Source organism: Tasmannia lanceolata, unplaced genomic scaffold (genome assembly GCF_043159265.1).
Source record: "Tasmannia lanceolata isolate RefF3 unplaced genomic scaffold, GAP_Taslan_0.1 ptg000013l, whole genome shotgun sequence".
NCBI lineage: Eukaryota > Viridiplantae > Streptophyta > Magnoliopsida > Canellales > Winteraceae > Tasmannia > Tasmannia lanceolata.
Window position 1 is genome coordinate 3,039,664 of NW_027518690.1, and position 15,337 is coordinate 3,055,000.

General features: G+C 36.6%; 1 protein-coding gene across 1 annotated transcript in view; it reads right to left on the reverse strand.

Moving 5' to 3' along the window:
• Positions 1-6,592: 6,592 nt before the first annotated feature.
• The window catches only part of LOC143890576 (uncharacterized), an 11,310-nt gene continuing 2,565 nt past the window's right edge, over positions 6,593-15,337 (reverse strand). The window contains exons 2-3 of the mRNA XM_077395295.1: positions 7,019-7,105; positions 6,593-6,823 (exon numbers count right to left, since the gene is read on the reverse strand). Coding sequence (XP_077251410.1) covers positions 6,593-6,823; positions 7,019-7,105 — 318 coding nt within the window. The remainder of the gene's footprint in view (positions 6,824-7,018; positions 7,106-15,337) is intronic.

Here is a 15,337-nt window from a genome sequence, read left to right on the forward strand (position 1 = left end):
CCTAACCACTTATCATCAAATCCTTGCTTCTCCATAAACTCCAGAAGAGCATTCCTATTCACATTGTCAAAAGCTTTTGCTAAATCCAACTTGAGACACATAGTTCTAGGGAATGAGTGGGTGTGAAACTTGTGAAGGAGATCATGTGAAAGAAGGATATTCTCTTGGATTAGCCTACCATGAATGAAAGCTGACTGAGCAGGGTGAATGAGGGAATCCATCAATGGCTCTTTGAAATTATGAATTAGTTTTATTATTTATGAAACTACGAGTCATTATTTGCAAATAACCATGTTTAGATTTCAAAACCATGTATATAAAAGATTTTGCGGTTGTTTCACCTCTGTCGCAGTTAAGTGCGTCCAAATCAGCCTTTCCCGTTTTTGTGAAGGGTTAAGACTGTTCTCACAGCTGAAATTTTTGTTTTCTTAATCTCAGTACTTTTCTAAAGGGTGAATGGCTGATTTTTGGGCAATGCACTTGGTGCTGATGGAGGTAAAACAATCTCTCAGGCCAAGTTAGGTTGCCATGATTTTTTTTTCCACAGAACCTTATCAAGTAGTGAGAGGGCTAGTAATGGTGGGAGAAGGAGAGATTTGAGAGGGGCATGAGTGAAGTAAGGGTGAAAAAGGCTGAAAAACAAGGAAAACACTAATCAAATTACAATTTATTTTTTCTCTACTTTTTGTCTTTTTAGCCAATTCTTACCCTCGTTTCAAATCTCTTCATCCCCTACCCTCCCTAGCCATCACTTACCACCATGGTTGAATACCGGTTTCGGTCCTGGGAAAACCGAAACCGAAATTTGGTAAGAAATTAAAAAGAGTATTTAATTAATTTCAAAATTTCGGACCGAAATTCCAAAATTTTGTAACAAATTTTTTTTTTAAAAAAATGTCCCAAAAACGTCCGAAATTCCGAAATTTCGGTCGGAATTTGGTATTTTGCGAAAAATGGGATTTCGGAAATTTCGGTCTGAAATTTCGGATTTCGGTCGAAATTTAAAATCATGCTTATCACTTGATAAACTAATATTACATGGAAGAAGCCGAAATTTCGGATTTCGGTCGAAATTTAAACCCATGCTTATCACTTGATAAACTAATATTACATGGAATAAGAATCCACGGTTCCCAAACATGGCATAAGATTGTATGCAAATAATGTTTAGAGGTATCTAAAGAGGCCCTTAATTACGGAGGCAATTTTTGTCAATCATTTAACTATATTTGGAGCTAATGTTATTCTTGCACATTTAGCATCACAAAACGATGTATATTCCTTTTAACATTCAGAAAGATGATCGGAATTCACCTGGTCTCTGGCACTCTCCTTATTGAACGGCGGATCGCCGGAAGTGTAAATAGAAAGCCAACCAATGTGCACCGTGGGATTATTTCCACCCCCAGAAGTACTTGTACCTAATATTTTAGAAGCAGGAACCAAAGCAAAAACAAAATTATTGACCCATTCCAATGCTTCAATGGTCCCTCTCCACGGAATGGATTGCCATTCACAAGGCCCACCTTATCAAAGAAGTCACCCATGGTACATCGGCTACTTCCCGCGAACTTTGATACCTTCTAGGAATTGAATGCATCATAGGTGGCCCGAGCCATATCACCGTAGTGAAGTATGTTTTGCTGTAGATCTATGTCGAGAGGGTCGATGAGATCTTTCCAGTTATCGTTGCCATTGATCACACTCCCTTGAGTTGTAATTACGCTGGTAAAACAAGGAGTATGTTTTGGTAATGAAGTGTCTAGGTCTTATGGCCAATTTGGCTTTTCTTGGTGTTTTAGGGTATGCCCCGAAATGCCTTGTCCGATACTATGTAATGACAATTGGGACTCCTGGTCCCTAATGTATTTTTCATGGTATCAATGAATACAAGTCAAATTTTTTTTTAAAAAGGTGGAGCTTTTCGGATGAGGTTGAAGACTTTTTGGCTGATGAGGATGAAGAGGTAGAGGAGGCTAGGGCATTTCTGCTACCACATGGACTTTTAATATCAAGGCATTGTGATTTAGTTAATCAAACAACAATTTGGGTCAATACCATCTATACAAATCAAGGTTCCAAAGAGGAAAACAACCATGTAAATCAAAGCATCAATACAAATCCACTTCATGGTTTCATTGCAACACTTAGGGCACTTTTGGCTACCAGGAATTGTTTTTCATGATAAATGAGGAGTCCATAAGTGTAGACGAGGGTGAAGTCGGCTAAATGTGCCCTTTGAGACGCCCAATTTATATCATGAAAAACAACTCCTGGCAGCCAAACGTGCCCTTATTTAAACTACTAAAATTATTAATATATTACCTGCTATACCCATGTCATTATGTAAAACTACTTAGTAAAATTGATTAAAAATATATTTCAGAATTCACAAATCCTTTTTATCGAGGTTTGCTGTAGTTGACACTTGGTACTCATGTAGTTCCAACACTTCTGCTCGAATACATTATAGTTCAAAAGTATAGAAATCATGTTGTGGATATTCAGAGATGGGCAAAATTACTTCCGAAATACCATTGACCTAAGGTCATCGAAGCTAACTCGACCCAACCAGTGCCTGTCGGTTCGAGGAGGATCAACCTTAACCCAACCCATCTAACCTGTTTTTCTGAATCGGTTCGGGTACGGTTCGGGTTGGATTAGGGGAAAAAGAAAAAAAAAAAGCTATATGAAAGAAACCATGACCCTATGATTTTGAAAATCATAATAAAATTAGAGGGAAGGGGGTCGGGTTCAGTCCGGGTCAATTTGCCCAAGGCCTCAACGAAAATAAATCGGATTGGCTTTAATTTCCCAACCCAACCTGAGCGGAAATCTTGCAAATGTAAATTTCAATAGCAATCTGACTAGGAGGACGATGAATTCAATACCAATAGTTCAAGTTATTATATGCTTAAAATGTTTACATCACATAAGTTTTGACACATAGTCCTTCAAAGGAATTGATTCAAATTTATTTAGAGCAAATTCCACCAGACCCGCCAGGCCCACCGAAAAAGAAAGCATAATACGATTGAGGCACTTTTGCATTAGGCTGAACATTGTAGCAATATTCGGCATCGTTAAGAGTAAAAAGAGAACCAGATTGGACATCTTGAGCATTGCCATTTACATCTATAAGTTGAATGCGTCCAATGTAACATGCTTTCTGAAATTGTTGATCATCATGCGGGTACTGGCCACTCCCCATCTCAGGCCAAGGTTCAACCCCGGCATTATATACACTCCCTCCCCAATGAACAAGACTAGCATGTGTAGCAAATGTAGAATTAAAGAGGGCCTTTGGCCAATATCCCACCTTCCTATTATCCTCACCATATAATAACCACCAATCTTTACTCACAGGATCCTACAATAATTAATAGAGTAAAATAATCATGTCAGAATGATTGATTCACAAGGTGCAACCCATTGTAACTATATTATTAAACTTGTAGATGTAATAAATAAGGGATAAGAATGCTCATGGGAGAGAATTTTTGGAAAGATCTAACATATAGCTGATTTGTATCCTTGAAAAAGTGAAACATACTTCTACCTCTCCCCACTCGTATTTTTCTTTAGGAAAATATGCCATCAATTGTGCAACAAATATGGCTCCATACGTTAGTTATTTTCCTTTTCTTGAAATAAAATGTATGTTTTTAAGTTTGAGGTAAAGTGAATTGGAATTACCAAGTACACAGTGATTGGAAAGTAATACTGGGTTCCATTGTAGACCGAAGGTATTTTAAAAATGGCGCCTAAGGGTGTGACTTTGGAAACTTGTACGAAACCTGGGCAGAGAACATCACTGCAACCTGTACTACCAAAACCGTCTCGCTGTGGGTATCCAAAAAACAAAGGAAAAATTAGTAGAGCATATTAATAACAAATTTTAATGAATTCAAATGACACAAGAATAAGTTGCTTTTGAAGCATACCGTCCAGGATGCAGTTAGGTGGGCGTGATTGTCATGGTATAAGCCATTATTTACCTAGAGATTTGAAAAAAAAAAAAAAATCAAAATTAGAATATGAGAATATGAGATAGATCTTGGATTTTTACTATCATTTGATAATGTTTTTTTTTCTAATTATGCTAAGATCACGTCTTTTCCAATCTTGGAAACATTGTTTTTGATTTATTCTTTGACATTAGTTACATTAATTTGCTATATTTTTCTAAAGTAAGTATGTATGGTGGAATTAGAGTACTTACCCACCATCCAACCAGTATACCGTTTGAATTCTCACGAACTCCAATTGTAGAAGTACTATATTGATTGCCTATAATTTTTGGCTCCCATAAATTGAGGTGTGCTCTGGATCCATAATATGTGCCCCCCTTGTGTGTATATTGCAATGAATACTGAGTAATAAACACATTATGTTAGTCAATTATCTAGCATTAATAAACGAACATAAAATATAATAAATTATATCACATATTGATAAGAAAATAAAGACACATTTTTTAAGATGTCCCAATTATGTCATTACTGTTTCCACGTATATAAAGGTAGGGGGTATAAGGCGTATACAATACCATTACTAACGCAGCGGATCAAACATGGAACAGCAGCTGAGGCGTACAATCCGAAGATGGTCCTAGATCCACTAGGAAGAAGAAGAACCCTAGAATCTACTAGGAAAGAAGAGGAGAAGGGAAGAAGGAGAGAAAGAGAAGCTCTTGCTTTATTCAATATTTCATGATTAATAAAAACTACAGTTTACAATATCTAATATAAAAGAAATGCAATCCCTAACCTAGTAAACTTCTCTTAAAAGAAAGTCCTAAAATCTACCACATAAAGAAAGCGACTATAATTAGAATAATAATCTTGCTAACTAAAAAAATTTCTATCAAAAGAAAGAAAGTTACTACACTAATCCTAGTGTCCTACATCAGTCCCTTCCACTTGAGAAAAACTTTCCCTCAAGTTTAGACAAAATGAAGAGAACAAGCTTAAATTTAGGCCCAACATAGAATAGATCTGTACAGATGAACTGCTCGCTTCGACCTCGGATAGAAATCCTTTCCATCGAATTAGATACTTCCAGTTTCTTGGTAATCCAGCATGTGTGAACATAAGGTTGGAGTTGATTCGACTAGAAATCAAGGCTTCAATAAACTCTTCAATCTTGGATAGTTGTGGTAATATGTATCCTTCACTTTGCTCGGTATGAAGAGTGGAATTACGAAGGTGGGGTAACTCTCTGTCTTACATCACGATGCTTCGTAGGGTGATCTGGGTTCTCCAGGCTTTCTAAATGACGTTGGAGGCATATTTTATGCACAAGTAATCAATTCGGGCTATCATTTGTCTCCACCAACTCTGAATCTTGATTGCAGACTTGACGTGCCTCTTAAATTCGCTTATGATCCGATACATGCGCCATGCCTTTTGAGAACGGTAGTTTTAGGCTGGTTTTGGGAATAATAAAGAAGTGATACCGTTGCCTAAGATGGTAGTTAGATTGCCTAAAATAAAGGGAAAGTGGGTTGGCTAAAAGATAGGGATCTTTTGGATGGAAAAACGGGCTATAATGTAGGGATTTGAGAGGTGGGTTTTACGGCAATATGCAAAGGTGAAAAGGGTGGCCGGAGACTATTTTTTAGGATGGATTTAGGCTTTTCTTACGAAGTGCAAAGGGAAGAGAATCGGCTGAAAATTAGGAGATATGTGTATCCTTTATGGAAGGGATGCTACTGTTTTCTATTTTGGCCTAGCAGAATTAGAAAGTGGTGTTGGACGGCTATGTAGGAAATGTGTGGTGTATTAGAGGAGGTCCCTCGGATGGAAATTTGGGCATCAAACCGACACTAAAAATTGTTGTTTTGGATGGAAAAGGAAGATGTATAGGCTAGATATTTGAGCGCAGTCTTGGTTAATAAGGTGGGTTTTTGGTTAAAGGCTAAGGGATGATTCTTGAACTGTTTCCAAGATTTGCTTAGAGAAGATGGGACTTTTGGTTATAGGATTAGAAGGGTTTGTAAACTGGGTGAATAGTGGGTGTTTTGAGGTTGAGGTTTATTGGAGGTTAAAGATTGGATAATGGGAAGATGGGCTAAGATTCAAGGCTTCCGGGTGAGGGGGTAGGATGAATTTTGGGAAGCTTTCTTGCCTGTCCGGCTGTCCCCTACATTGTCATGGAGAGTCGGCGCTGACTCTAAACACTGGACATCTTTAAAATAGACATCTCTACCAACTCGGTATGAATATTATAAAGCTTTCAGTTGAATAGATAGTAGGAATATAAAGCAGTTCAACTAAAAAATTTGACAGGAAAACAAGTAAAGCCATCAAATGAATCCATTGGTTCTTTCTAATGAAAATATGATGGAATACAGAGTTATCAAATGATTCCATTGGTTTTTCTAGTGAAATTTTACAAGAATACATAAAATTTATAAAATTTGCATATTTTGAAACAACAAATCCATGATTTTTAATTGAGTATTGAGTGAATAAACTGGGAAGACTTGGCTCACCTCACTTTCACGTCTATGTTTTTAATTATTTGAATTACAGTTGAATATAACTACTCTTTTCTCCCATTATAAAATTTGCAATAAAATTAGATGATACTAAATGTGACTTACACGATAATTGGGTTCAACAGAGTTTTGAGCATTTGAAGGATATACTTTCCCAAAATTTTGAGAAGATTTAGCCCAAATCAGATCTTCCTTTGTAATTCTCCGAATAGGAACTGTTCCCCGTGGGCACCCTCCATCCTTGAACCCTATCTCTAAAGATAGTCCTAATAATGAAGCTTGTTTATCTCTATTAACTTTTGGAAGAGACCCCGGACCCATCTGCATAAAGACATTTTTCATCACTAAAATCTTGTTTTCATTTCCTTCAAAGAGGCAAATGTAATTTTCATAGATAATCATAGTAACATCATATCCCAGTTAATGTTAAAGAAAAATTTAATCAAAAAGTTAATACATAACACGGAAAAGAACATACCACTTAAAGTAGTTAGAATATAAGGAGAAAAGAAAAACCTGGATGGTATGATTCATCAATAAGGGATGATCAAAAGCAGGTTGTTTGTTGATATCAACACAACTAAAGATCTGTCCATATTCAGTCTGTAAAAATGTAAACACTATCAATATTTGTATCAACCTGCCAATATTATGTGTGTGTGTACACATTTGTGTGGGGTTTTATGAGACGAATAATAAGTATAACGGATCCCTTACAAGAGCCCATCTGCGTCTGTACCCAGACACAAATATATATATATATATATATATATATATATATATATATATATATATATATATATATATATATATATGAGAGAACATTTCCGACACACTTGTGTAGGTAAGTTACCTACACACTACCTTAAAATACAGTGGGGGCCCACATTGTTTGGGTGATCCAAACAATTCATTTGAATGGTCCTCACATAGATAGGGTGTCCACAAAAAATCAGATCCATAGGATCATCCCGACCCTACGATTTGTGGAGGTAAAATGGACGTGTATAAACCTTCACAAATTAGTCCATTTTTTGACTCCTTAGTTTGAATGGTTGGGATGATCCTATGGATCTGATTTTTTGTGGACACCCTATCTATGTGAGGACCATTCAAATGAATTGTTTGGATCACCCAAACAATGTGGGCCCCCACTGTATTTTAAGGTAGTGTGTAGGTAACTTACCTACACAAGTGTGTAGGAAATGTTCTCTCATATATATATATATATATATATATATATATATATATAGGAAAAGGAGTGTGTGGTCGACCGCATATAACCCGTCGAGGGCCCAAACACATGGTTCCCACATTTTTGTGGTGATCAAAACCATTCATTTGCAAGGCCCCATCATAGATAGGGTGTGTACAAAAAATTAGCTCCATTGGATCATCCTAACCCCTCCAAAAGTGGAGGGAAAAAATGGGCAGATTTGTGGCAAACGGTGTCTGTCCATTTTGCCCTCCACTTTTGGATGGGTTAGGATGATCCTATGGAACTGATTTTTTGTGCACGCCCTATCTATGTAAGGGCCTTACAAATAAATGCTTTGGATCATCCTAACAATGTGGGCCCACATGAGTTTTGGGCCCTCGACCGTGCCTAAGCTTGGTGCGGTCGAGCGCACAATCTTATTCCTCATATATATATATATATATATATAGAAAAGGTTTTTGAGCTCGAGCTCAGAAACTACCATTCCCATATTTCTATTACTCATCGAACCCATTCATTTTATAGGTTATGATTTGGATTATGGTTATGGTTATGGATAGGGTTATAGGTTATGGTTAGGGTTATGATTTGTGGAGTTTTAGAATGGATGGCTAGAAAATTGTCTTTTATAGATTGAATGGTTAGGATTATGGTATATATGGAGATGGTTTGTTAGGAACACCTTATCTATGTGACGTCCAATAGAATGAATGGGTTGGATGAGTAGAAGAACATGGAGATGGTGTACTTATAGAGCTCTAGCTCAGGCTGAGCTAGACCTCTCTCTCTCTCTCTCTCTCTCTCTCTCTCTCACACACACACACACACACACACACACACACACACACATATATGAAAAGTGTTGCTACTCAGTCGGGTTAAATACAGTGGAGGCCCACATTGTTTGGGTGATCCAAACCATTCATTTGAAAGCCCCTTACCTAGATAGGGTGTTCACAAAGAGTCAGATCCATAGGATCATCCTAACCCATCCAACAGTGGAGGGGAAAATGGGAAAAAAATGGACAGACACATTTTGTCCACAAATCTGCCCATTTTCCCTCCACTGTTGGATGGGTTAGGATGATCCTATGGATCTGATTTTTTTGTGGACATACTATCTAGGTAAGGGGCTTTCAAATGAATGGTTTGGATCACCCAAACAATGTGGGCCCCCACTGTATTTAACTCGACTGAGTAGATAAGCTTAGCTACAAGACCGAGTAGCAACACTTTTCCGTATATATATATATATATATGAGGAAAGTGTCTCTAGTCTCTCCCCTAGATAAGCTTATCTGCTCCTCCCTTTAAAAAAACACAGTGGGCCCATGCTGTTTGGATGATCCAAAACATTCATTTGATAGGTCCTAACATAGATAGGGTGTGCCCAAAAAATCAGCACCAAAGGGTCATCCTAGAACTTCGTTTTGTGGGGCACGGCACACCATGTCCAAAATGGACGCATATAAACGTGGACGTTTATATGTGTCCATTCTAGGTACCACAAGGCACCACAAAACGAAGTTCTAGGATGACCCTTTGGTGCTGATTTTTTGGGCACACCCTATCTATGTTAGGACCTATCAAATGAATGCTTTGGATCATCCAAACAGCGTGGGCCCACTGTGTTTTTTTAAAGGGAGGAGTAGATAAGCTTATCTAGGGGAGACACTTTCCTCTCTCTCTCTCTCTCTCTATATATATATATATATATATATATATATATATATATATTTGTGTGTGTTGGGGAGCAGGGGCTCCGGGGGGGGATTGGATTTGCTAGGGACCATTGCAAAAGACATTTCGTGGGTCGGCTGTTTCATGCCCGAGCACCATGAATAAGACAAAATCTGAGCCTATGTGACTGCTCGCTCATGAAACAACCGGCCCGCGAAATGCCTTTTGCAATGGTCATATATATATATATATATATATATATATATATATATATATATATATATATATATATATATATATATATATATATATATATATATATATATAGAGAGAGAGAGAGAGAGAGAGAGAGAGAGAGAGAGAGATAGAGAAAATTGTTGGTGAGCTTAAGCGCACCATTTTTTTGGTGAGCTCAAGCGCACCATTTTTTTGGTGCGCTTAAGTTGTTATAACGTCTCTCATTGGTGCGCTTAAGCGGGACCGAAACATTTAAACGAATGGGAGGCGTTATAACAACTTAAGCGCACCAACAGTTTCCTCATATATATATATATATACACACATTATATTATGTAGGAAAATAGAGAGAGAGAGAGAGAGAGAGAGAGAGAGAGAGAGAGAGAGAGAGATCACCACTAAGTATTGTTTATTTATTTATTTATTAAAAATATTAATAAGATCACTCAAAAGTAAAAATCTGGTGATTTGGTCGACCTAGCTGTTATACCTTAATGGTCTTGACTGCTAGTTTATTGATAATTTTCAATTGCCTCTCAATCTCCAAATCTTCTTCTTTCGACAGACTTATGCTCGCTCTTCCTTCCACTCCATTACCACTGTTACCAAGAGAAAGTAGTACAAAAAGTAGCAAAAACATTTCCTTCAAACCCATACCCCAACCGTTAAGAAACTCCTCTCTCGAATCCTTGTAAAATAAAATTCCCCACCTCCTTTTATACAATAAGGATTCCTTATAGATTTAAGGGAAAAAAAATCCTCCAATCTTTAAGAAGAGATTCGCAATTAGTAAAACTTCCTAGGAGAGGGTAAAAAAGAAGGAGTGATCCAACAAGATAACAAAACTAAAAAGAAAAGAGAGTTACTTGCACAAGATAACAACAAACTAAAAAGGAAAGAGACTTACTAGCACAAGATTTCAACAAACTAAAAAGGAAAGAGACTTACTAGCACAAGATAACAACAAACAAAAAAGGAAAGAGACTTACTAGCACAAGATAACAGCAAACAAAAAAGGAAAGAGACTTACTAGGAGAGAATAAGAAAGGAAGGAGTACAAGATATGAAGAAACTAAAATTGAAAGAGAGACTTCATATCATATACATTGGCATCAGAGGTGCATGGAAATAATTACTGCCTAAAAAATCAATTTTTTGGGCCAATCTAGTTTGAAGATCTGAACGATCCATTTGTTCGGCCTTAACATTAGTGGGCCATGCCTGAAAAATTATATACTTACCTTATACGATGATCCTAACCCTCCAATCATCAGTAGAGGGACTGAACCATAAAGAAACCTCTACAGATCTAAAATTTGTTTTGAGCCAATTTTATGTCAAAAGAAGTTAAAAGAAACAGAAGTTAGGGCCCTATTTGAATTGCACGAAATATGTTTCTTGAGGAAATTTTTTCCTAGGAAAAATTTTCGTTTCCACAATTTAGATGGAAATGATATGGTGTAGGATCGTGGCGCTTACCAACTCTCCCAAAAGAAGTTGCTGATGGGAAAGGCGCTACCATTATCTTTATTAAGAGTGTAGACCGGGGGCATTGCTGACACAAGGCCTAGGACCATGTGGCCAACCTTTGATTTGGGTCCAGTACTCGCCTAAGCCAACAATTTTCTCCCCCTTTTTTATGATGACAATCATAAGAGATTTTCCAATAAAGTATAGCAATTCTCCCCCCCTTTGGCATCAACAAAAAGTTGGAGAAATGTACAATTAAATGGAATAAAATTTTCAATTATTAAGCTCCCCCTTAATCAAAGAAATTATGCAAACTACAACTCCACCTTTTTAATTATCAAATTCAATTAAGGAGGGTTTAGTTAAAAATGGGGTTTTAAATGAACAAAACAAGTTTTAAATCTCCCCCTTTAGAAATATGAACTCCCCCTATCAGAAATAGAAAACCAAACAAGAGGGTTTTATATAACAAGAGGGTATACCATACGAAAATAAAGCATTAATCTCCCTCTTAGACAAAAAAATCCTCCCCAATCAAAAATACCAATTTTAACATAGGAGGGGGGAATCAAACACTAGAAATGCCAAGGTAGATGAATACAAACATAACTTGGAACCTTGGGCTTTAAAATACCAAAAGATATTAAAAAAATAAGCACAAGCCCCTAATCTAAGCCAATTTCAAAATGAAATCAAGTTGGAACTTTAGGAATCCAAGCTTTCTTGGTCCCACAGCTATCCCTAACTTAGATGCACATTGAAATTGATAATGCCCTTGAAGGCCACAATAATGGCATCTAACTAAGGGGTTAGCAAGACTAGTTCTATCATGATAAACATGTTTAGGCTTAGAACTAGCCTTCTTAAGGATGATGTATATAACCTTATCTCCATTCATAAACCCGTATAGACATACCCTAAGCCTCTCATTTTCATTTTGAAGATGACTCGATTGTTTTAAAAACTCAAAATTTTCATCTTCAAAAAGAACTTGGATGAACTTGCCATGTTTTGAAATCTCAAAACTTGGGATTCAAGTTCACCTAAGTGACTTTTAAGGGTCTCATTTTCTAGCGTTAAATCCTTTTCCAATTGGGCTTGAGATTGAAATTTAGAAAAAAATTGTAATTTTAATGTTTCAAGTTCTTTTTCAATATGGGAAATTTTTTTCTTTAAAACTTATTTATACTCATTTGTAAATCTAATGTTTTACAAACCTCATCATATGACATATCATTATAACTAGAATTAGAACTTGAAGAGTGATGTGAGCTTACCTCATTGTCTTCAATATCGGCCATGAAACACACATTAGGATCTTCTTTCCGGGTCGAGATGCATATGTTTGATTTTTCTTCCTTAGAGCTCCCACTTGATGATGAATTATTGCTCACACTAAGCCCGTCCTAATTTACCATGTGTGCTTTATGCTTCTTCTTTTCATACTTTTTCTTGTTGTTCTTTAAGAGAAGGCATTTCAGCCTTATGTGTCCTTGCTTGCCACATTCAAAACATCTAATTGGGTCCTCTTCCTTCTTCTTTTCTTCTTTCTTATCTTTCTTCCCTTTCTTTTCTTTCTTCCTCCAGATCTTCCTAAATCTTTTGAAGGCCTTCTTCTCTTCGCTATCAGCATTTGAGAATGATGAGGAAGATGATTCCTTGGCTTGGAGGGAAGAGATTTTCCTTTATTTTTCTCTTTCTCCAAGCGCTTCATCTTTTCCTCTATTTTCTTCATTTTCATCTCATGAGTGACAAGAGAGCCAACCAACTCCTCCAACTTCATATTGTCAAGGTCCTTTGATTCTTCAATAGCAGTGACTTTGGAATCCCAATTCGGTGGAAGAGATAAAGTAGCTTATTCACCAATTCTAGACCCATATATATTTTACCTAACCCTTCATGTTCATTAACAATGTTAGGAAAACAAGTATACATGTCGGATATAGATTCACAATCATTCATGGTGAAAGCCTCAAAGTCACTAACTAACATATTTACTTCGGATTTCTTGACTTGAGAAGTCCCCTTATGAGTGGTTTCAAGGGTTGTCCAAATTTCCTTAGCCATTTTACAAGTCGATACCTGATTGAATTCCTTGGGAGATAAAGCAAAAAAGAATGTGTTTACTCCTTTAGCATTCAATGTGACTCTCTTCTTTTTTGTGACCGACCACTCATTTCTCTCACTTGTGGGAGCAATGTAACCATCTTCAATTAATTCCCACATTTCATAATCTAATGTTTGTAAAAAGAAAATTATCTGGGTTTTCCAATAACTGTAAATTGAGCCATAAAAGTATGGGGGTCTTGAAACAGATTGGCCTTCAGCATATCCAGATGGGGTTGCCATTATCTTTTCTCTTTTAAATTTTTGAAAGTCTTAATTAAAACAAGATTAAGAAACTTTTTAAAAATCTCTAATTAAGAGCTTAATGCTCTAATACCAAATGAAATCTCAGGGGTGATGGCAACCCAAAAGGGGGGTAAATTGGGTTTCAAAAACTTTTCCCTAAAAGTGAGGATTTAAAAATAAATGGAAAAACTAACCCTTAAGCACAAATGAAAGTAAAAATCAAATGCACACAAAAAGAGTAGAGAAGAGAGATAGAAAGTGTGCACCGGGATTTTTAAGTGGTTCGGTCCAAGCTTAGGACCAACGCCGCTCCACCAAGACTCTTGATGGCTTCACTAAAAGGGATTCTGTTAACAGAGGGTAATCAACTCAATTACAAACTCCGAAGAAAGCTACGTGTCTTTAACACTTGCTCTTGAGATGGCTCTGCGTCTCTTCACACTCGCCCAAATATAATCTTGAATGTAGAAAGAAAGAAAAACAAAATCCCTCACAAGGTTTACAATGATAGGAGAAGATATACAAAGAGAAGCTTATGATCCAAATCCTTAATCTAAGATTAGTGAGGTATAAATAAGTTTAAGTCACTCTTAATATGTTCTAAGATAGCTTAAGAGTGTTAGAATTAAGTTTAGAGAAGTTTAGTACTTTTACTTATAAAATTCATATCTCATTCGTTTCTTATCGGATTTCGACATTATTGTGCTCTACGGACATTAGAAGAACGAGATCTATCTGATAAAAGTATTTTAAAATATATGTAAAAATATTTTGGACTAATTTTCTTAGGATTAAGGTTGATGGTCAACTAATTATGTGTCAATTTGGTACTTGTCTTTTGCTCACCCTTTGGAACTATGGTCTATTAATTTTACCTTACTCCTTTGTATTATATGAGACCTTATTAGTGACTTATTTATGCCTCAATAAACCCTAGATAATGTTGGATCAATACAATCTAAAATGGACTCAAACACACATTATCTTATCTCGAATTGTCCTCTTCAAGTCCACCATGCTTATTGGGTCTCTCAATGACTTTGGCACTCCAAATATGATCCAATTAGAGCTTCTTGGCCTTAATCTAAGCTTCCTTCAATGCACACTAATGAGATCTATAACTACAAACAATCAAACACATTAGTGACAAATCACATGTGTTTGGAATGATCAAAACAAGATGGAAATGCCAAGGGTGAGAACCATTGGGCTTACATATGGGTATGGATTATTTAAAGGGTTACCATTATAAACTCTGTCTAGATACCAATTGAACTCGGGCGGTTTAAGCTTCCTTTTTCTCTTGTGTAATCCATCTAGAAAAACAAGAAATTCTGGAAAAAAACTCTTTTCCAAACCTTTTCGGAAAAATCCTGCAATCCAAACAGGGCCTAAGAGACTGAACAGTTTAAAAAATCTAATCATTCAGATCCTTTCAAAAATCTAATTTTAAAGTTATCAAGTATAACGGATCCCTTACAAGAGCCCATCTGTGTCTGTACCCAAACACAAATATATATATATATATATATATATATATATATATATATATATATATATATATATATATATATATATAGAGAGAGAGAGAGAGAGAGAGAGAGAGAGAGAGAGAGAGAGAGGAAAAGGAGTGTGTGGTCGACCGCATATAACCGGTTGAGGGCCCAAACACATGGGTCCCACATTTTTGTGGTGATCAAAACCATTCATTTGCAAGGCCCCATCATAGATAGGGTGTGTACAAAAAATTAGCTCCATTGGATCATCCTAACCCCTCCAAAAGTGGAGGGAAAAAATGGGCAGATTTGTGGCAAACGGTGTCTGTCCATTTTGCCCTCCACTTTTGGATGGGTTAGGATGATCCTATGGAACTGATT